At 49.0% G+C, this 23,749-nt stretch overlaps 2 protein-coding genes across 5 annotated transcripts in view; both read left to right on the forward strand.

Moving 5' to 3' along the window:
- hgs (hepatocyte growth factor-regulated tyrosine kinase substrate) overlaps positions 1-3,589 on the forward strand; it is a 42,175-nt gene extending 38,586 nt beyond the window's left edge. For 3 of the 4 annotated variants that reach the window (XM_070857843.1, XM_070857845.1, XM_070857842.1), the window contains one exon: positions 677-3,589. In XM_070857843.1, the coding sequence (XP_070713944.1) occupies positions 677-778 (102 nt within the window). In that variant the 3' untranslated portion in view covers positions 779-3,589. The remainder of the gene's footprint in view (positions 1-676) is intronic. The other variant, XM_070857844.1, reaches the window with a different exon arrangement.
- Positions 3,590-11,045: 7,456 nt separating this feature from the next.
- On the forward strand, positions 11,046-22,714 carry mrpl12 (mitochondrial ribosomal protein L12). The gene is made up of 5 exons (XM_070857849.1): positions 11,046-11,191; positions 14,851-15,037; positions 17,116-17,190; positions 18,324-18,458; positions 22,219-22,714. The coding sequence occupies exons 1-5, from the start codon at positions 11,142-11,144 to the stop codon at positions 22,333-22,335; spliced, it is 564 nt and encodes a 187-aa protein (XP_070713950.1). The 5' UTR covers positions 11,046-11,141; the 3' UTR covers positions 22,336-22,714.
- Positions 22,715-23,749: the final 1,035 nt, after the last annotated feature.

Raw genomic sequence — 23,749 nt, forward strand, 5'->3', positions numbered from 1 at the left:
AGACTTGCATTTATATCGCGCCTTTCTCGCCCTCAACGTCCCAAAGCACTTCACAACCAATGAAGTACTTTTGCAGTGTAGTCGTTGTCGCGGCAGCCAATTTGCGCACAGCAAGCTCCCACAAACAGCAGTGTGATAATGACCAGATCATCTGTTTTAGTGACGTTGGTTGAAGGATACACATTGTCCAGGACACCGGAGAAAACTCCCCTGCTCCTTTTTAGAATAGTACCCCGGGATCTTTTATGTCCACCTGAGAGAGCAAACGGGGCCTCGGTTTAACATCTCGTCTGAAAGACGGCACCTCCAACAGTGCAGCACTCCCTTAGCACTGCACTGCAGCGTCAGCCTGGATTTTTGTGCTCAAGTCTCAGGAGTGGGACTTGAACCCACAACCTTCTGGCTCTAAGGCAAGAGTGCTACCCACTTGAGCCACCTCCTGGCGGCTTCACGAGACGCGGGTGTTGTCTTCAAGTTTGCCCGTGCACTAACCGAGGCAAGTGAGGTAAAGGACGAGAGAGGACAGTTCAGGTGATGGAAGCTGGTTCCCTCTGACGCCTCAGGTCTCCCGTTCTGGTGCGGGGAGACATGGTTGGAGAAAGGAAACACAAAATGAGGAGCAGTTGGTCACCGGCGTCTGTCTGCATCGTAACTCTTCCCTTTCCTTCATTTGCAGATGGCACCCCCTGGAGCACCTCCTCAGCAGCAACCACAACAGCAGCAGCAGATCCAGCAGCAGCAACCTGACTCCGAGGCACAGCTCATCTCGTTCGACTGATCTCTCTCCCTCCCTCCCTCCCTCTCTGGGTGAGTGGGGGGAGTCACCCTCTCACCGGGGGCTTCATTTTTGCCAGTTAATTATCGGAGGGGAGCAAAGAAAGAAATTGGGACTGTATGGTACTACTTGTTGGATTGACAATTCAAATGCGCACTGGCTTTCCTAAACTTCCTGATCCCTTTTTTGAGAGGCTGGCCGTGGGTTTGGCTGCTGCCTGTTGGTGTCTGATTGTCCTGTGTGTCTGTGTTCCCTGTCGTGTTTGAGCGAGCGAAGAAAAGGAGCGCTCTGAATCGTTTAGACACTAAATTGAAGCTAGTGGGCAGTCGGTGCAGTGTAACTGCTGGGCACGAGGCTGGCTTTTTTGGGGGGGGGGGAAACGCGGGGAGTTTTGCTGGAGCACAAATCGGTATTTGGAATATTTTCATCTCGGTTTTTTTTCCCCTTCCCTTCTTTCTATAAACACAAGTGACTGCCACACTCATTAGTTTGAATCCATATCACTGGGCCATGTGTGCTGTTTTCATGCCTTCTCTCTGGGGTGCGATGGGAGCTGTATAATGTGACGATTACATTGGTTGGGCTTGATTTTCCCATTCACTTAATCTGCTTTTTGTAACTTTATTAATGACTTGCAGGGTAGGCAATGTTCCTTTTAAGCTGTCTAGAGGTCCCATGCATGCATGGAAATTTTAATGGACCGTGCAACCCATTAAATAGGCCGTACGCTCAAAATAAATGGGGAACATTGGTGTTTGGTATTTTTTGGGGGACTCATACTTTCATCTCCCCACCCACCCCCAGTATTCCGCCCCTTCCCCTTCTCCTGGAGGCACTGGGGTGTATTTGTGTAGCTGCCAGTAGCCCACGGGTACCTCGAGGAGGTGGCCTCTACGCCTGTGAACCTAGACACTGACGGGGTAATTGTAACCTAACTTGCTGGGCGGGGAATCCTCAGCATGGCGCGGAACTCCCAGTTTACACCCCTCCCCCAATACTGGCTTCAGTGGGACGGGGGTAAAATCAGCCTCCCACCGAGTCTCGTCAGCTTCCCCGACGGGTGAGGTTAACATTTCTCCCCCCCCCCCCCCCCCACTGGAGTTTCAGCAGGTACTTGACTACACTGGAGATGGTGGCGGGAGGCATCTACACCATGACCTAGTCGCTGGATAGCCAAACACACCTGATATATTTTTCTCCTCCTCCCCGATCCCAGGGGTGCTGCACATAGCAGTCGTGCTCCCTTTGCTGTCTTGACTCCGAGCTGCCAAGATTGCTGCTGTTGTCTCCGGATCAGCTCCCTCAGCCCTGCTGATCGCCAGTCCCTCGCCCACCCCACAAGGATTTTGCCATCCAACATGCACACACCGCTGACTTTCCTCGCTTCATCTCTCAGGCTTGCAATGCAATGGTGTGTTTGTGCCTGGTGCCAAAATGAGCCGAGAGGAAAATACCCGATAGCTGCAGGATCTGTCTGCTCGATTAGCTGTGCCGGTGCCTGGGCAGAAGGTGGTACTTGCATTTTACAAAACTAAGGAACTTAAACCTCAAACCTGCTAATTCCTCATTCGCAGAGTAAGTGCCATCTCTGAGCAAGTCAAGGATACAGATTCATGTGTCGCGCGTGTCCAAACACATGGATTGGCGGGCACACCAGCCACTCCCCAGTCTTGCTCCGTGAATTGGCTGGGGAAACCATTGGCCACATCAGTACTGGTCTCCGTGTCCGACTCCCGCTGGTTTTGAACCCCATATGGGGAGTGCTCCCGTCGGTAAGCTTTTGCCGGCTGTCCCGGTGAAACGAGGTGAACTGTTATCGAGATCAGTGAGGTTTGTGTGCCTCAAGTGTTTTACCACTGGGCTGCTGACTAAAATTCACTTGCGCCAGCCGGTGGAACCATAAGAGGCAGGGCTGTCCATATTCAACCTCTTGATATTCATTTGAAAGGCAGTATATGGGATACAATACAGGAGTCGAGACACATGGAAGCACCTGGAGACTTGGCTCATTAAACTGCCTGCTTCTCGATTGTCGGTTCCCCCTTTTGCCTTTGAAGCCGAATGCAATAACGGAGAAATGTTTTTAAAATCCCGGGTGGGTAGAGACAGAGCGACCATGACGATTGGGACAAGTTATTTCAAGAACCGGTTCTGACTGTCTGTACATTAAACTGCCATCTCTGTGTGTGTGTGTGTGTGTGTGTGTGTGTGTGTGACTACAGATCCAGACAGAATCACCAACTTTGATTAGAAACCCATTCTTCTGACCCAAGTAACAGGCGGACATTGTAATTGACTGTAGATTAACTGCTTGCTGACCTCTGCCATATACTGCTCTCGCCGCTGGAGTCGCAGGCACTTGCAGTGGATGTTACTGGCTCCATGCACTGTCGCTGCGAAATAACCAGGTCTGATATAATTAAAACCCAATCGGTAACTGTAATCTATATAGCAGATTGTATACTGTGCAGTCAGTCTCTGGTGTATATTCGTGTTCTTTACAACATAAAAATCTAATTAAAAAATTCTCATGTCTGCATAAATATGGTGTGCATGTTTAAAACAATAAAATTGTCTGTTCATTTGCAATATAATACTGTACAGGATAACTTGCATTGCTGTGGTTTGGGTAAATTTGGTACAGGTTTATCTGGCCTTATCCTTGTGTCAATAAGATACTGGACATGCATGTTCTGTTATATTATAAATGAATGTGTCTATCTTACGTGTTTCCTTTCTCGGTACATCATTGTTCAGCTTTCCTCAACTTTGAGCTAATTTTAAAAACCTATTTAATAAACATTTTTTTCTTCATATTGTTTACTGTCTGCTTTGAATGAGAGAGGAGGTTTTTTTTTTATGCAGCGAGTTATGATCTGCAAAAGGACTTAGATAGGCTAAGTGAGGCATACGGCCCCTCGAGCCTGCTCCGCCATTCAATATGATCATAGCTGATCCGATCATGGACTCAGCTCCACCTCCCCGCCCGCTGTCCATAACCCCTTATTCTCTTAACATTTAAGAAACTGTCTATTTCTGTCTTCAATTTATTCAATGTCCCAGCTTCCACAGCTCTCTGAGGCAGTGAAGTCCACAGATCCATAACCCTCAGAAGAAATTCCTCTTCATCTCAGTTTTAAATGGGCGGCCCCTTATTCGAAGATTATGCCCTCTAGTTCTAATCTCGCCCCCCCCCCCCCCCCCCATTCAGTGGAAACATCCTCTCTGCATCCACCTTGTCAAGCCCCCTCATAATCTTATACATAAGAACATAAGAATTAGGAACAGGAGTAGGCCATCTAGCCCCTCGAGCCTGCTCCGCCATTCAATAAGATCATGGCTGATCTGGCCGTGGACTCAGCTCCACTTACCCGCCCGCTCCCCATAACCCTTAATTCCCTTATTGGTTACAAATCTATCTATCTATCTGTGACTTGAATACATTCAATGAGCTAGCCTCAACTGCTTCTTTGGGCAGAGAATTCCACAGATTCACAACTCTCTGGGAGAAGAAATTCTTTCTCAACTTGGTTTTAAATTGGCTCCCCTATATTTTGAGGCTGTGCCCCCTAGTTCTAGTCTCTCCTACCAGTGGAAACAACCTCTCCGCCTCTATCTTGTCTATCCCTTTCATGATTTTAAATGTTTCTATAAGATCACCCCTCATCCTTCTGAACTCCAACGAGTAAAGACCCAGTCTACTCAATCTATCATCATAAGGTAACCCCCCTCATCTCCGGAATCAGCCTAGTGAATCGTCTCTGTACCCCCTCCAAAGCCAGTATATCCTTCCTTAAGTAAGGTGACCAAAACTTCACACACTACTCCAGGTGCGGCCTTACCAATACCCTATACAGTTGCAGCAGGACCTCCCTGCTTTTGTACTCCATCCCTCTCGCAATGAAGGCCAACATTCCATCGCCTTCCTGATTACCTGCTGCACCTGCAAACTAACTTTTTGGGATTCATGCACAAGGAAAACACAAAAAAAAAAAGGGAGGGGAAAAAAAAAAAAAGGGCCTTGTAAATGTCTGGAGTGTCACCCAGGTCGGGTGGCACCGTTTAATGTTTTATGTTTTGCAGGTGAACTCCAAAAAGAGTTTCATGCACAAGGACCCCCAGGTCCCTCTGCATCTCAGCATGTTGTAATTTCTCCCCATTCAAATAATATTCCCTTTTACTGTTTTTTTTTTTTTCCCCAAGGTGGATGACCTCACACTTTCCGACATTGTATTCCATCTGCCAAACCTTCGCCCATTCGCTTAACCTATCCAAATCTCTTTGCAGCCTCTCTGTGTCCTCTACACAACCCGCTTTCCCACTAATCTTTGTGCCATCTGCAAATTTTGTTACACTACACTCTGTCCCCTCTTCCAGGTCATCTATGTATATTGTAAACAGTTGTGGTCCCAGCACCGATCCCTGTGGCACACCACTAACCACCGATTTCCAACCCGAAAAGGACCCATTTATCCCGACTCTCTGCTTTCTGTTCGCCAGCCAATTCTCTATCCATGCTAATACATTTCCTCTGACTCCGCGTACCTCTATCTTCTGCCGTAACCTTTTGTGTGGCACCTTATCGAATGCCTTTTTGAAATCACCACATCCATCGGTACACCTCTATCCACCATGCTCGTTATATCCTCAAAGAATTCTAGTAAATAAGTTAAACATGATTTCCCCTTCATGAATCCATGCTGCGTCTGCTTGATTGCACTATTCCTATCTAGATGTCCCGCTATTTCTTCCTTAATAGTTTCAAGCATTTTCCCCACTACAGATGTTAAACTAACCGGCCTATAGTTACCTGCCTTTTGTCTGCCCCCTTTTTTAAACAGAGGCGTTACATTAGCTGCTTTCCAATCCGCTGGTACCTCCCCAGAGTCCAGAGAATTTTGGTAGATTATAACGAATGCATCTGCTATAACTTCCGCCATCTCTTTTTAATACCCTAGGATGCATTTCATCAGGACCAGGGGACTTGTCTACCTTGAGTCCCATTAGCCTGTCCAGCACTCCACCCCTAGTGATAGTGATTGTCTCACGGTCCTCCCTTCCCACATTCCCGTGACCAGCAATTTTTGGCATGGTTTTTGTGTCTTCCACTGTGAAGAACGAAGCAAAATAATTGTTTAAGGTCTCAGCCATTTCCACATTTCCCATTATTAAATTCCCCTTCTCATCTAAGGGACCAACATTTATTTTAGTCACTCTTTTCTGTTTTATATATCTGTAAAAGCGTTTACTATCTGTTTTTATGTTTTGCGCAAGTTTACCTTCGAAATCTATCTTTCCTTTCTTTATTGCTTTTTTAGTCATTCTTTGCTGTTGTTTAAAATTTTCCCAATCCTCTAGTTTCCCACTAACCTTGGCCACCTTATACACATTGGTCTTTGATTTGATACTCTCCTTTATTTCCTTGGTTATCCACGGCTGGTTATCCCTTCTCTTACCGCCCTTCTTTTTCACTGGAATATATTTTTGTTGCGCACTATGAAAGAGTTCCTTAAAAGTCCTCCACTGTTCCTCAATTGTGCCACCGTTTAGTCTGTGTTTCCAGTCTACTTTAGCCAACTCTGCCCTCATCCCACTGTAGTCCCCTTTGTTTAAGCATAGTACGCTCGTTTCTGACACAACTTCCTCACCCTCAATCTGTATTACAAATTCAACCATACTGTGATCACTCATTCCGAGAGGATCTTTTATTAGGAGATCGTTTATTTTTCCTGTCTCATTGCACAGGGCCAGATCTAAGATAGCTTGCTCCCTTGCAGGTTCTGTTACATACTGTTCTAAGAAACAATCCCGTATGCATTCTATGAATTCCTCCTCCAGGCTACCCCGTGCAATTTGAGTTGACCAATACGATTCGATAAGATCACCTCTCATTCTTCTGAATTCCAACTTGAAACTGCAGAGCAACTGCCCTATGCTGATGGGGTGAGATGACGAGGGGGCTCATGGGGAGCATAAGCACTGGCAGAGACGAGTTGGCCAAATGGCCTGTTTTTGTGCTGTCGACTCTGACATCAGGAATCCTGTGGGGTCAACTCACTGAACAATATTGCAAACAAGAATGGAACTCAATGTCCCTCAAACCATGTCATCGGACGACCTTCCTGTTGTGCCCTTGGATGCTCTAAGAATGACTCCTTGAGGCAATGTGTTGTACTTGAACTGTAGTGACCTTAGTCCTTTATTTGTTAACTCCAGAGTGAGGATCACACCTGGTGACCTGCCTTTTTATACTAGGCCAGGCACATCTGTACAGGTAACCTACAAGTCTCCCACTGCTGTGCCTTCTGGTGGCACACCTTGTGATAGTACTAATAGTGGCCATGTAGATACATGACACTTCCTACCTCCTGTAAAACCCCTGTTTGTGTGTGTTTGTTTCTTGCCTTGCTCTACAGATTTACACTATAAATCTGATTCTGCTGAGTAGAGCAGTGTACAGATGCGAGTTAAGTGTGCATGCCTTGGACTGTGCATGGTTTCTGGTCGTTCTGCACTTCAACTCAAACAAAACAAAAGATGCTTCCAATGAAGGCTTTGCATGCTTTTTTTCCTCTGTCCCCTAATTTCCCGTTTCCATCCTTCAAAGCAGCGTCCAGGGAAGGAACCGGCTCCAAATCACCAATTTCAGCTTTTGTACTAACCTCGGGCTGTCCCAGGAAAGAGATCTTGAACTTTACGACATTGGAGTGGTGCATTGGTTGCTGCAGATTTATCACAAATGGTGGGACCGTTTATGCTGAGATGATGAATTATGAACATCACAACATTAGTATACTGGCTTAAGTGTGCACTGGTATCAATAACATTTAACCTGGAAAGACACAACAGATCAGTCTGCATTTGAAAGACAAGACTGTTTCAACATTGATGGGCTGTGTGTACAGCCACCACCTTGCAGTATTGATGAGCTGTGTATAAATATCGTGGTTGATCATTACACTGATTTGAATGAAACAATTAACTTAAATTGGGGTGTTGAGAAGGTGGAGCTTGCTGCAATAGGGAGGAGTTAAGGTGAATAGTATAGATGCATTCTGTGCCAGCTGTGGCTCAGTGGGTAGCACACTCGCCTGAGTCAGAAGGTTGTGGATTCAAATCCCACTTTAGGGACTTAAGCACAGAAATCTCGGCTGACGCTCCAGTGCAATGCTGAGGGAGCGCTGCACTGTCGCAGGTGCCGTCTTTCGGATGAGATGTTAAACCGAAGTCCCATCTGCTCTCGGGTCGATTATAAAAGATCACATGGCACTATTGTGAAGAAGAGCAGGGGTATTATCCCTGATGTCCTAGCCAATATTTATCCCTCAATCAACATAACAAAAACGGTTTATCTGTCACTATCACATTGCTGCTTATGGGAGCTTGCTGTGTGCAAATTTGGCTGCCGCGTTTCCCACACCAAAACAGTGACTACATTCCAAAAGTATTTGATTGGCTGTAAAGTGCTTTGGAGACATCCAGTGGTCGTGAAAGGTGCTATATAAATGTTGTCTTTTTTTATTGAAAGCGAAACTAGATCAACATAAGCAGAAGAGAAGAGGGTTATGCTGAGAGGTGAGGAAGGAAGAAGGCTGAAGTGGAACATAAACACTGGTTGGGGCTGAATGGCCTGTTTGTGTGCTGCACATTCTCTGTAGTTCTAAAGCTCCCTACACTATTGATGGACTGTGTATAAACCCCACCCTGCTGTGTATAAACCCCTCCTTGCAGTATTGATGGACTTTGTATAAACCCCTCCCTGCAGTATTGATGGACTGTGTATAAACAGTTCCTTGCAGTATTGATGGACTGTGTATAAACCCCTCCCTGCAGTATTGATGGACTGTGTATAAACCCCTCCTTGCAGTATTGATGGACTGTGTATAAACCTCTCCCTGCAGTATTGATGGACTGTGTATAAACCCCTCCCTGCAGTATTGATGGACTGTGTATAAACAGTTCCTTGCAGTATTGATGGACTGTGTATAAACCCCTCCCTGCAGTATTGATGGACTGTGTATAAACCCCTCCCTGCAGTATTGATGGACTGTGTATAAACCCCTCCTTGCAGTATTGATGGACTGTGTATAAACCCCTCCCTGCAGTATTGATGGACTGTGTATAAACCCTCCCTGCAGTATTGATGGATTGTGTATAAACCCCTCCCTGCAGTATTGATGGATTGTGTATAAACCCCTCCCTGCAGTATGGATGGACTGTGTATAAACCCCTCCCTGCAGTATTGATGGATTGTGTATAAACCCCTCTCTGCAGTATTGATGGACTGTGTATAAACCCCTCCCTGCAGTATTGATGGACTGTGTATATACCCCTCCCTGCAGTATTGATGGACTGTGTATAAACCCCACCCTGCAGTATTGATGGACTGTGTATAAACCCCTCCCTACAGTATTGATGGACTGTGTATAAACCCCTCCCGGCAGTATTGATGGATTGTGTATAAACCCCTCCCTGCAGTATTGATGGACTGTGTATAAACCCCTCCCTGCTGTATTGATGGACTGTGTATAAACCCCTCCCTGCAGTATTGATGGACTGTGTATAAACCCCTCCCTGCAGTATTGATGGACTGTGTATAAACCCCTCCCTGCAGTATTGATGGACTGTGTATAAACCCCTCCCTGCAGTATTGATGGACTGTGTATAAACCCCCCCCGCAATATTGATGGACTGTGTATAAACCCCTCCCTGCAGTATTGATGGACTGTGTATAAACCTCTCCCTGCAGTATTGATGGACTGTGTATAAACCCCTCCCTGCAGTATTGATGGACTGTGTATAAACCTCTCCCTGCAGTATTGATGGACTGTGTATAAACTCCTCCCTGCAGTATTGATGGACTGTATAAACCCCTCCCTGCAGTATTGATGGACTGTGTATAAACCCCTCCCTGCAGTATTGATGGACTGTGTATAAACCCCTCCCTGCAGTATTGATGGACTGTGTATAAACCCCTCCCTGCAGTATGGATGGACTGTGTATAAACCCCTCCCTGCAGTATTGATGGACTGTGTATAAACCCCTCCCTGCAGTATGGGTGGACTGTGTATAAACCCCTCCCTGCAGTATTGATGGACTGTGTATAAACCCCTCCCTGCAGTATTGATGGACTGTGTATAAATCCCTCCCTGCAGTATTGATGGACTGTGTATAAACCCCTCCCTGCAGTATTGATGGACTGTGTATAAACCCCTCGCTGCAGTATTGATGGACTGTGTAAACCTCTCCCTGCAGTATTGATGGACTGTGTGTAAACCCCTCCCTGCAGTATTGATGGACTGTGTATAAACCCCTCCCTGCAGTATTGATGGACTGTGTATAAACCCCTCCCTGCAGTATTGATGGACTGTGTATAAACCCCTCCCTGCAGTATTGATGGACTGTGTATAAACCCCTCCCTGCAGTATGGATGGACTGTGTATAAACCCCTCCCTGCAGTATTGATGGACTGTGTATAAACCCCTCCCTGCAGTATTGATGGACTGTGTATAAACCTCTCCCTGCAGTATTGATGGACTGTGTATAAACCCCTCCCTGCAGTATTGATGGACTGTGTATAAACCCCTCCCTGCAGTATTGATGGACTGTGTATAAACCCCTCCCTGCAGTATTGATGGACTGTGTATAAACCCCTCCCTGCAGTATTGATGGACTGTGTATAAACCTCTCCCTGCAGTATTGATGGACTGTGTATAAACCCCTCCCTGCAGTATTGATGAACTGTGTATAAACCCCTCCCTGCAGTATTGATGGACTGTGTATAAACCCCTCCCTGCAGTATTGATGGACTGTGTATAAACCCCTCCCTGCAGTATTGATGGACTGTTTATAAACCCCTCCCTGCAGTATTGATGGACTGTGTATAAACCCCTCCCTGCAGTATTGATGGACTGTGTATAAACCCCTCCCTGCAGTATTGATGGACTGTGTATAAACCCCTCCCTGCAGTATGGATGGACTGTGTATAAACCCCTCCCTGCAGTATTGATGGACTGTGTATAAACCCCTCCCTGCAGTATTGATGGACTGTGTATAAACCCCTCCCTGCAGTATTGATGGACTGTGTATAAATCCCTCCCTGCAGTATGGATGGACTGTGTATAAACCCCTCCCTGCAGTATGGATGGACTGTGTATAAACCCCTCCCTGCAGCAGCAGGTCTGGTTGTTGTTGATAAAGTTTAATTGCATACTGGCAGCGCGCTGCCTGCCGGGTAGTATCCGGAGTGGGGGTTGTTGATAAAGTTTGTTTGGGTGCTGGCGGCGCGGTGCGTGGCGGGTAGGTCAGGCGGCTGGAGGTCACGGCTCCCGGCCCCCGCTCCACGTGCCGCCCGCCCGCCCGGGAGATGCTCGCCGCGCTGGGGAGAGGGACAGGGCCCGCCCGGGGCCTGCTCGGGTACTGTGGGGGACTGGGGGCCGGGGCCTGTGGGGGACTGGGGGTCGGGGGGCCGGGAGAGGCGGCGGGGAGCGGGTTCCCCATCCCCGGGATCCTCGCCCCTTAGAGGGGGGGCAACTACCAGGGGGCATAGAATTAAAGTAATCTGGGGGAGGTTTAGGGGGGACCTGAGGGGCAGTGTTGTCACCCAGAGGGTGCCGGGGGTCTGGAACTCACTGTCTGACAGGGTGCTAGAGGCAGAAACCCTCACTGCATTTAAACAATACCTGGATGTGCCGTAACCCAGGGTTACAGACCGGGAGCTGGAAAGGGGGACTAGGCCGGGCAGCTCTTTGCTGGCATGGACACGATGGGCCGAATGACCTCCGCTGCGCTGTAAATGTCTATGATTCTAATCTCCCTGGGATCCACTTCCGGTCATCCCTGGGATCCACTCCCTGCCCCCCCCCCCCAGGATCCACTTTCTGCTTCCCCCCAGGATCCACTCCCTGCCCCCCCCCCCGGATCCACTCCCTGCCCCCCCCCAGGATCCACTTTCTGCTTCCCCCCAGGATCCACTCCCTGCCCCCCCCCCCCCCCCAGGATCCACTTTCTGCTTCCCCCCAGGATCCACTCCCTGCCCCCCCCCCAGGATCCACTCCCTGCCCCCCCCCCAGGATCCACTTTCTGCTTCCCCCCAGGATCCACTCCCTGCCCCCCCCCCCCCAGGATCCACTTTCTGCTTCCCCCCAGGATCCACTCCCTGCCCCCCCCCAGGATCCACTTTCTGCTTCCCCCCAGGATCCACTCCCTGCCCCCCCCCCCCCCCAGGATCCACTTTCTGCTTCCCCCCAGGATCCACTTTCTGCTTCCCCCCAGGATCCACTCCCTGCCCCCCCCCCCCCCCCCAGGATCCACTTTTTGCTTCCCCCCAGGATCCACTCCTTGCCCCCCCCCCCCCCCCCCGCAGGATTTACTTTCTGCTTCCCCCCCCAGGATCCACTTTCTGCTTCCCCCCAGGATCCACTCCCTGCCCCCCCCCCCCCCCCCAGGATACACTTTCTGCCCCCCCCCCTCCCCCCCAGGATCCACTCCTTGCCCCCCCCCCAGGATCCACTTTCTGCTTCCCCCCCCAGGATCCACTTTCTGCTTCCCCCCAGGATCCGCTCCCTAACCCCCCCCCCAGGATACACTTTCTGCCCCCCCACTCCCCCCCAGGATCCACTCCCTGCCACCCCCCCCCCCCCCCCCCCCGGATCCACTTTCTGCTCCCCCCCCCCCCCCCCCCCCCCCCAATCTACTTCGGTTCACCAATATAAGCTCTGGGTTCCGGGCTCGCTATCTGTGCAATGCCTGTTGCTGCTTGTCTATTTTCACTGATTTTCTGCCTTCTCCAGCAGCTGCTGGCTCCCTCGCTGGGATTCCGTGTCCATGGGCTCCTGTCACCCTCACTGAGGCCGGCCACCGAGTCAGCAAAAGCAGCGTCATCACAAGCGCGCTCGATGCTGTCCGCACATTCCTGCAGGGGTCACGGGATAGTGATCGGGGGGCAGGAGCACTGAAGCTGTTGCACCAAGCCCCGTTCACCCAACACCCTTGCACTCGCTGACCTACCTTGGCTCCCTCCCTGTCTCTGTAATCTCCAGCCCCACAACCCCCCCCCCCGGGATATCTGCGTTCCTCTAATTCTGGCTTCTTGCACATCTCCAATTTCCTTCGCTCCACCATCGGTGGTCGTGCCTTCAGCTGCTAAAGCCCCAAACTCTGGAATTCCCTCCCTAAACCTCTCTGCGTCTCTACCTCTCCACCTTCAAGATGCTCCTTAAAACCTACCACTTTGACCAAGCTTTTGGTCACCTGTCCTGATATCTCCTTATGTGGCTCAGTGTCAAATTTTGTGAAGCGCTTGTGACAATTTTACTCCGTTAAAGGTGCTATGTCAATGCAAGTTGTTGCTGCTACTTAGTTGCTTCTGCTGACTTGACACTGTGCCAGTGAAGTTGGGCATATGTTGCTGCTAGAGCTATCTAAACCATCCCTGGGTATGGTAGCCGATGGGTTGTGATAATCAACTCAATTAATCTAGTAATTTTTGGCTGACCATGAAAGCTGCCCGATTGTTATAAAAACCCAACTGGCTCACTTAAGGGATCTGAGCACCCCTACCCAATCTGGCCACCGTGTGACTCTTGCTCACGCTTCATGCGTTCAGGGCACCTAGGGGTGGGCAGCAAGTATTGCCTTGCTTGTGCCGCCTTCGTCCCAAGAGCACGCCTATTGTATTCAGTTACAGGACTAAATTGGCTTTGTCTCTCAGTGAACTGGAAACTTGGGAGACTTGGTGGGGAGGCATAGGAACATAAGAAATAGGAGCAGGAGTAGGCCATACGGCACCTCGAGCCTGCTCCGCCATTCAATAAGATGATGGCTGATCTGATCATGGACTCAGCTCCACTTCCCCGCCCGCTCCCTATAACCCCTTACTCCCTTATCGGTTAAGAAACTGTCTATTTCTGTCTTAAATTTATTCAATGTCCCAGCTTCCACAGCTTTCTGAGGCAGCGAATTCCACAGATATGCAACCCTCTGAGAGAAGAAATTTCTCCTCATCTCTGTTTTAAATGGGCGGCCCCTTATTCTAAGACCATGCCCTCTAGTTCTAGTCTCCCCCATCAGTGGAAACATTCTCTCTGCATCCACCTTGTCAAGCCCCCTCATAATCTTAGATGTTTCGATAAGATCACCTCTCATTCTTCTGAATTCCAATGAGTAGAGGCCCAACCTACTCAACCTTTCCTCATAAGTTAACCCCCTCATCCCTGGAATCAGCCTCGTGAACCTTCTCTGAACTGCCTCCAAAGCAAGTATATCCTTTCGTAAATATGGAAACCAAAACCAAGATTCCATTGGCCAATTGATCACTTGCTGTACCTGCATACTATGCTTTTGTGTTTCATGTACAAGTACCTCCAGGTCCTGCTGTACTGCGGCACTTTGCAATCTTTCTCCATTTAAATAATAACTTGCTCTTTGATTTTTTTTCTGCCAAAGTGCATGCCCTCACACTTTCCAACATTATACTTCACCTGCCAAATTTTTGCCCACTCACTTAGCCTGTCTATGTCCTTTTGCAGATTTTTTGTATCCTCCTCACACATTGCTTTTCCTCCCATCTTTGTATCGTCAGCAAAGTTGACCACGTTACACTCCGTCCCTTCTTCCAAGTCGTTAATATAGATTGTAAATAGTTGGGGTCCCAGCACTGATCCCTGCGACAGCTGGTGCCTTATTAAAAGTAGCTCGTAGAGCGACACTGCCCGAGTGGGAATGCTGGCAGCTGCAGGAAATACAAAGTGAGTGCAGGCTGTAAGTGAAAGGAGGTAACCCAAGCGGGAGAGAAGTAGTTTATTAAAGCTGCTGATTTACTGACCATTGTAAAACAGAGCAGGTCATTGCATTGGGTTCGAAATGCCAGTGTGAAATTGGCTGATATCGAGGAAGTGCTCCCCTGGGGTCATAGCAAGCGTCTGGCATACTGTGTTTTCATTTTCTGTGTCCACTCAATCACTGCTCAGAATTAGGGAATGGCCAGCTACAGAGGAACTGCATGCCGTTTCAAGCGTCCTGCCCACTGGTGCCCCCCCCTATTGAACTTGCTGTTTCTATCCAATCTTTGACAGGCGAGAGCTACGGACCTACTGTGCCTGGCGAGCCCTGAGGACCAGTGCCTGCAGCCGCACTGACGCCCTGCCGACGCCGGCCCTCGACACTGCTCCCAGGGATTACCCGCCAAAGATAAAGCAACTGGTGCACGAAATAGCGAGCCTAACGCTTCTCGAGATCTCCGACTTAAATGAACTCCTTAAGGTACGTTCTTTGTAAGAGCCTCCAGCGGGCGGGGGGGGGAACGAGTGAGGGCCGTGGCTCAGTGGGGAGCTTTTGCGCCTCAGCGTCAGGAGGTCTTGGGTTCACAGCCCCACTCTGGACCCGTGGACACATAATCTAGGCTGACACTCGAGTGCAGTACCAAGGGAGCGCCGCACTGTCAGAGGTGCCATCTTTTGGCTGAGACGTTAAACCGAGGCCCTGTCTGCCCCCTCAGGTGAACATAAAAAATCCCATGGCACTGTTTTGAAGAAGAGCAGGGGAGATATCCCTGGTGTCCTGGCCAATATTTATCCCTCAATCAACGTAACAAAAAAACAGATTTTCCGGTCACTATCAGATTGCTGTTTGTGGGAACTTGCTGTGCGCAAATAAGGAAGGATGTACTTGCATTGGAGGCTGTTCAGAGAAGGTTCACTAGGTTGATTCCGGAGATGAGGAGGTTGACCTATGAAGATAGGTTGGACCTATACTCATTGGAGTTCAGAAGAATGAGAGGTGATCTTATTGAAATTTAGAAGATAATGAGGGGGCTTGACAAGGTGGTTGCAGAGAGGATATTTTCATTCATGGGGGAAATTTAAACTAAGGGACATAGTCTTAGAATAAGGGGCTGCCGATTTAAAACTGAGATGAGGAGGAATTTCTTCTCTGAGGGTTGTAAATCTGTGGAATTCTCTGCCCCAGAGAGCTGATGAGGCTGGGTCATTGAATATATTTAAGGCGGAGATAGACAGATTTTTGAGCGATAAGGGAGTGAAGGGTTATGGGGAGCGGGCAGGGAAGTGGAGCTGAGTCCATGATCAGATCAGCCATGATCTTATTGAATGGCGGAGCAGGCTCGAGGGGCCAAATGACCTACTCCTGCTCCTATTTCTTATGGTTCTTAAATAGCCTACTACATTTCCTAAATTACAACAGTGGCTGTAAAGCACTTTGGGACATCTGGAGGTCATGAAAGGCGCTATATAAATGCAAATTCTCTCCTTTTTCCTATGGTTAAAAACCGGGTAGGGTATAGGTAGTCTCGGTTGAGGCTATGCGAAGAATGAACAATGGGATGGGGTAGATGATAGGAAAGAAACTGTTCCGTGTTCCCGTGTAGTGGGTGGGATTGCATCGCGTCTCCCAGCACTCCCAGGCTGGTGTTCCATTTATCCCGCTAGCTTGTGGAGCTCAGCAGTAAAACCATTGGTGGAGCTAACTTTAGATTGGTAACAGATCACTTCCAGATTGCACATAAGACACTGACTTTCATACAACAATCACTAAGTACGTACTGTATAGCGTAGATTTGAGAAGCTCGGGTAGATGCAGAGAGGATGTTTCCCGTCGTGGGGGGGGGGCGGTCTAGAACTAGGGGGCATAATTTCAGAATAAGGGGTCGCCCATTTAAAACGGAGATGAGGAGAAATTTCTTCTCTGAGATCGTGAATCTTTGGAGTTCTCTACCCCAGAGAGCAGTGGAGGCTGGGTCATTGTCTATCTCCACCTTGAATATATTCAGAGTTTTGAACTTCAGGGGAGTCGAGGGTTATGGGGAGCGGGCGGGGAAGTGGAATTGAGGCCGAGATCAGACCAGCCATGATCTTGTTGAATGGCGGAGCAGGCTCGAGGGGCCGAATGGCCGACTCCTGCTCCTATTTCTTAAGTTCTTATGAGGTGCATTGTTGGGGTGATGCATGGGAGAGTGGCTGGGTTTTACATTGGGCTGTGGAGTTTCCTTCCTGGCACTGCCTCTGAATGCCACAGTTTTGTAAAAGTAGAATCATAGACTAGTGCAGCCCAGGTGATGGTTCATGTATGTGGGGGCTTTGTGCATTGAGCAAGTGCAGAAAAGCTTCCCACCCACCTCTCAGCAGCTCATTTCTATATACACTGGTCCCTGTGTAACAGGCGACTGCCCGTTATATTGAGCTTACACTTTAGATCAATATTTTCTGCAGATTTCTTGGGTGGTATGGTGTGTTTCTCTTGCTGTGAAGCAGTGGGAATGTTGAGTTAGTTATGTGTAATTTATTCTCTCTCAACACCAGTTAATGCTCTTTTTGTCTTGACAGAAAACACTCAAAATTCAGGATATTGGAATGCTGCCGATGGCTGGAGCGATGGCAGCTGCTCAGCCTGTTTCCCAGGTAACCAACGGTCAAGGGAAACCCCCACTACTCTCCTGGCTGACCTCCCACTCTCCGTAAACTTCAGCTCATCTAAAACTCTCTTGCCCATGTCCTGCTCACCCATCACCCCTGTGCTCGCTGACCTACATTGGCTGCCGGTCCTTATTTTCAAACCCTTCCATGTCCTCATCCCTCCCTCTCTCTCTGTGTAATCTCCTCCAGCCCCACAACTCCCCCGAGATATCTACAGTCCTCTAATTCTGGCCTCTTCCGCATCCCCAGTTTTCATCGTTCCACAATTGCCGAGGCCCTAAACTCTGGAATTATCTCTCTAAACCTCCCCGCCTCTCTATATAAATGCAAGTTGTGGTTGTGGTGGTGAAATGGGCCTGTCCAATATCTATAAGTGTCAAATATTTGCGGGGCTTAGAACGCGGGATGCGGCTGGCTGTCCAGGTTGGACACACGATGTCGGGGGGTCACAGGGCGAGGCGCGATGTCGGGGGTCACAGGGCAAGGCGCGATGTCGGGGGTCAGAGGGCGAGGTGGGATGTCGGGGGTCGCAGGGCGAGGCGAGGCGGGATGTCGGGGGGTCACAGGGCGAGGCGGGATGTCGGGGGTCACAGGGCAAGGCGGGATGTCGGGGGTCAGAGGGCGAGGCGGGATGTCGGGGGTCACAGGCGAGGTGGGATGTCGGGGGTCAGAGGGTGAGATGCGGTGGGTGTTACTTTGAGTTGAAAGTTTGCTGATCCAGGAACGGGCAGTGTGTTTAATGTTTGTTTTATGCTGAATGTTTGCAGTAATCAATAGGCCTGGGCTGCTCCGTTAACCCTGCAATGTATGTTCCTCATTCAGTTAACAATGCACTCACTGCCTGCCCAGCAAGGTTACACCGAGCATTATAAAGAGAAAGCGGTTCAAACAGTATGTCACTTGGGAATTAGGCGATCATTTTGTTTCTGAGGTGGTGCCTTTTCCAGTTTACAATATGAAGCCCTGAGCTAAAATTGGGGTATGGTGGCGTGGACAACATAGCCCATAGTGTAACACACAGAGCAGCAACACGCTGAGACAGCCCTTGCAGTTCAGTATTTGGGGTTGTGACACCTCCTGCTCCTTTGCCCTCTCTGATCTCTCCGTTGTTCCCGCAGGCAGAAGATGAGGTGATGCCGGTGAAGAAGGAGAAGACCCATTTCACGGTGAAACTGGTGGAATTCAAGGTGGCCGAGAAAGTGAAACTCATTAAAGAAGTGAAGAACTGCATTTCCGGGCTCAACCTTGTGCAGGTGAGATGACCTGGAGGCAGGAAAGGCAACCCTCCAACGCAAAACAGTGACTATGACATTGGCTGTGAAGAACTTTGGGACATCCTCAGGACGTAAATGCAAACTGTTGCAGTGTACAGTGCACGCTGTCCGGTTCCAGGGTTAGCGTAGGCGCACACTGCTCTCACTGTGTATAGCACACGTCTAGGACTTTCATGCCATGCAGCAACATGCATGTGCACTGGTTGAATGCTAAGCTGTGCACGTGTGCAGACTGCTTTTGCGGAGCGCAGCCCACGCGTACTGTGCTTTAAAGGGTGTGCAGACACTGAATTTTGCAGCATGTAGCAACAACAGCTTGCTTTTTGTTAATTTGTTCCTGGGATGTAGGCATAGCTGGCAAGGCCAGCATTTATGGCCCTTGAGAAGGTGGTGGTGAGGCATGTGGTGAAGGTTTTCTAGCCGTTTGATACACCTGAGTGGCTCGCCAGGCCATTTCAGAGGGCAGTTAGGAGTCCGCCACACTGCTGTGGTCTGGAGTCACACGTAGGCCAGACCGGGTAAGGGCGGCAGATTTCCTTCCCTAAAGGACATTAGTGAGTGGTCACCATTACTGATACTAGCGTTTTATTCCAGATTTATTTAACTAACCAAATTTAAATTCCCCAGCTGCCGTGATGGGATTTGAACTCATGTCTCTGGATCATTAGTCCAGGCCCTTGGATTACTGGTCCGGTAACATAAACATGATGCTTCCGTCCCCTTAAGCAGTGATGCCAAGGCATGAAGTGAGCATGTGAATGGGCATGTTTGTAGCCTGTAATAGAACTGTACCAAACGGGCATCATCATTATCGGCAGTCCCTCGGAATCGAGGAATACTTGCTTCCACTCTTAAAAATGAGTTCTTAGGTGGCTGTACAGTCCAATACGAGAACCCACAGTCTCTGTCACAGGTGGGACAGACAGTCATTGAAGGAAAGGGTGGGTGGGACTGATTTGCCGCACGCTCCTTCCGCTGCCTGCGCTTGGTTTCTGCACGCTCTCGGCGATGAGACTCGAGGTGCTCAGCGCCCTCCCGGATGCTCTTCCTCCACTTAGGGCGGTCTTTGGCCAGGGACTCCCAGGTGTCAGTGGGGATGTTGCACTTTATTAAGGAGGTTTTGAGGGTGTCCCTGTAACGTTTCCTCCGCCCACCTTTGGCTCATTTGCCGTGAAGCAGTTCCGAGTAGAGCACTTGCTTTGGGAGTCTTGTGTCAGGCATGTGGACAATGTGGCCTGCCCAGCGGAGCTGATTGAGTGTGGGATACTGTAAACCGCATTGTCATTGGATTCCAAGCACTCAAAAGATGCAATCTCTTGAAGATAGCTTCTGAGTGGATGTAGTTAAGGAGGGAGAGAGAAAACGGGTAATTATAGACCAGTTAGCCTGACATCAGCAGTGGGGAAAATGTTGGAATCAATTATTAAAGATGAAATAGCAGTGCATTTGGAAAGCAGTGACAGGATCGGTCCAAGACAGCATGGATTTATGAAAGGGAAATCATGCTTGACAAATCTTCTGGAATGTTTTGAGGATGTAACTAGTAAGAGTGGACAAGGGAGAACCAGTGGATGTGGTGTATTTGGACTTTCAAAAGGATTTTGACAAGGTCCCACACAAGAGATTGGTGTGCAACATCAAAGCACATGGTATTGGGGGTAATGTACTGACGTGGATAGAGAACTGGTTGGCAGACAGGAAGCAGAGAGTCGGGATAAACAGGTCCTTTTCAGAATGGCAGGAAGTGACTAGTGGGATGCCGTAGGGCTCAGTGCTGGGACCCCGGCTATTTACAATATATATTAATGATTTAGATGAAGGAATTGAGTGTAATATCTCCAAGTTTGCAGATGACACTAAACTGGATGGCGGTGTGAGCTGTGAGGATGCTGAGAGGCTGCAGGGTGACTTGGACAGGTTAGGTGAGTGGGCAAATGCATGGCAGATGCAGTATAATGTGGATAAATGTGAGATCCACTTTGGGGGCAAAAACACACAGGCAGAATATTATCTGAATGGTGGCAGATTAGGAAAAGGGGAGGTGCAACGAGACCTGGGTGTCACAGTTCATCAGTCATTGAAAGTTGGCATGCAGGTACAGCAGGCGGTGAAGAAGGCAAATGTTATGTTGGCCTTCATAGCTAGGGGATTTGAGTATAGGGGCAGGGAGGTCTTACTGCAGTTGTACAGGGCCTTCGTGGGGCCTCACCTGGAATATTGTGTTCATATCTGGAATATTGTCTGTCATATGAGAAGAGACTGGATCAACTGGGCCTTTATACACTGGAGTTTAGAAGGATGAGAGGGGATCTCATAGAAACATATAAAATTCTGACGGGACTGGACAGGTTAGATGCGGGAAGAATGTTCCCGATGTTGGGGAAGTCCAGAACCAGGGGACACAGTCTTAGGATAAGGGGTAAGTCATTTAGGACTGAGATGAGGAGAAACTTCTTCACTCAGAGAGTTGTTAACTTGTGGAATTCCCTGCCGCAGAGAGTAGTTGATGCCAGTTCATTGGATATATTCAAGAGGGAGTTAGATGTGGCCCTTGCGGCTAAAGGGATCAAGGGGCATGGAGAGAAAGCAGGAAAGGGGTACTGAGGGAATGATCAGCCATGATCTTATTGAATGGCGGTGCAGGCTCGAAGGGCCGAATGGCCTACTCCTGCACCTAGTTTCTATGTTTCTAGGTTTCCCATGATCTACAACTCCAGGGCACTTTTTAAATGAACCCTGAATGTGACGACTGTGGTCTCAGCTAGACTTTGCAAAGGGCTGGATTGGAGCTCCTCTATTGAAAGAAAGAAAGACTTGGATTTATATCGCGCCTTTCACGACCACCGGATGTCCCAAAGCGCTTTATGGGAATGTCAGCCTAGATTTTCATGGTCAGCTCGCTGTCCGAGCACCCCTGTACTACTGATATTGTAACCAGGAAAATCAGGCCTTGGGTTGCAGTGAGGATTTTCCCTCCTCCGATATAATAGGCAATTCCAGCCGTTACCCTGGATCAGGTACTGTCTTGTAACTATTTTAAGTTGCACCTTTAAATCAAGTGCCCCCTGGTTAAGGGTGGGGGCACTAAAACCGACACAATTGAACAAATTAAACTTTGGACAGTCAACAGATTCAAATTAAAATTTGGTTGCCGGGGGTGATGATGCACTCCAGTCCCTCCGGCGCCCACCTCTCGCGGAAAGCTGCGAGCGTACCGGTGGACACCGCGTGCTCCACCTCCAGGGTCGATGTAACCCCGGAAGAGAGGCAGGCAGTCGGGCTGAACGAGTTACTTCCTTACAAGAAGAGTAGTGCCTTATGTGAAATGTGTTGAGGCGTTTCCGTGTAACGAGATGCTAGAAGCAAGGACTCTTGCTGTGAGGTGTGTTGCCATGGTGATGATTACCTCACCCCAAATGGCTATTCTTTATGTGCGAGCCGAGATGGCCAAATCTAGCTTGCTATTTGACTGTGGGGGGGGGCATCTCGGCTGGGACCATTCCCACCCTCGTCTAACATCTGCAGGGGCGGGGGGGTCAGTGGATAGCGATCAGGAGCGAGAACCCTGTGGTTTTTTTTCTGCCCCGTTCTCTCCAAACCTCAGAGGCCGGATGCATCACCCCGATCCCCCCCCCCCCCCCCCCACTTACTGTCTGCCCCATCTTCAGATCAGCCAACTCAGCACCGATTGTCTTTTCGAAGCGAACTGCGACTAACGTTGTGCATCTTTGTTCCGCAGGCAAAGAAGCTGGTAGAATCCCTTCCTCAGGAGATAAAACCCAATGTGGCAAAGGAAGAGGCGGAAAAAATGAAGACTGCTCTCGAGGCAGCGGGCGGAACAGTTCAACTAGAATAATTCTCTTCTTCCTGCCCATCCCTGGCCTGGGGGATACTGTGGAGACCAATACTTGGGCCTTCTCAGTCCAGTGAGCAAGTGATGCCACCGAGCTGCTATACTGTATCATAGGACTCGTAAAGTATTCAGCGGGGGAGTGTAGTTTGACCAAGATATTGTTTGTATGTGCGTCTACATATTATGGTTTTGTATCACTTGTAAAGTGCTGGAGGGTGCAGCTAATCGTCCGATAGGAATGACGGAGATACTGTAAGTGCCCAGTTGATGCAACAGCCGTCACTGGGAATCAACCCTCAATCTCCATGTACTGCACGTGTCATTTTCATACAACATTAAATGAGGGGGAAAAGAAAAAAAAAAACATTTTTTAAACTCCAAACGGTGAACGTGTTTGATATGCCACCCGGTGACCAATTGTTGCCAGCCGTCTCGAGCCTTGCGCTAACTCGCCTTGGGGTGCAGTGATGAGCCCCCAAGAGCGGGGCTGTAGTTGCCGGGGTGCAGAAGCAGGTGTCAGTAAAGGATAGTTTGTGTAGGTGTGTCTTTAATTGTTAATGGACAATCTTCCCCAATACTGACATTGTTCCACCACCTTCCCCCGCCATATAAAACACTGGGCGTAACGATCAGCAGTGTTCCCTGTAATTATTTTGGGGGGGGCCCTGTGCGGGCCCTTTAAGAGGCTGAGGTTTTTACATTGCCGCGGCTTAAAGGGAACATCGATGCGCATTGTAGCTTCAGATTACATAAGAAATAGGAGCAGAAGTAGGCCATACGGCCCCTCGAGCCTACTCCGCCATTTAATAAGATCATGGCTGATCCAATCATGGACTCAGCTCCACTTCCCCGCCCTCTCCCCATAGCCCCATATTCCCTTATGGTTTCAGAAACACTCTATTTCTGTCTTAAATTTATTCAATGTCCCAGCTTCCACAGCTCTATGAGGCAGCGAATTCCACAGATTTACAACCCTCTGAGAGAAGAAATTTCTCCTCGTCTCTGTTTTAAATGGGCGGTCCCTTGTTCTAAGATCATGCCCTCTAGTTCTAGTCTCTCCCATCAGTGGAAACATCCTCTCTGCATCCACCTTGTCAAGTCCCCTCATAATCTTATACGTTTCAATAAGATCATCTCATTCTTCTGAATTCCAATGAGTAGAGGCCCAACCTACTCAACCTTTCCTCATAAGTCAACTCCCTCAAACCCGGAATCAACCTCGTGAACCTTCTCTGAACTGCCTCCAAAGCAAGTATATCCTTTTGTAAATATGGAAACCAAAACTGCAGGCAGTATTCCAGGTGTGGCCTCGCCAAGACTTCCCTGCTTTTATACTCAATCCCCTTTGCAATAAAGGCCAAGGTACCATTGGCCTTCCTGATCACTTGCTGTACCTGTATACTATCCTTTTGTGTTT

Source organism: Pristiophorus japonicus, chromosome 16 (genome assembly GCF_044704955.1).
Source record: "Pristiophorus japonicus isolate sPriJap1 chromosome 16, sPriJap1.hap1, whole genome shotgun sequence".
Lineage (NCBI taxonomy): Eukaryota > Metazoa > Chordata > Chondrichthyes > Pristiophoridae > Pristiophorus > Pristiophorus japonicus.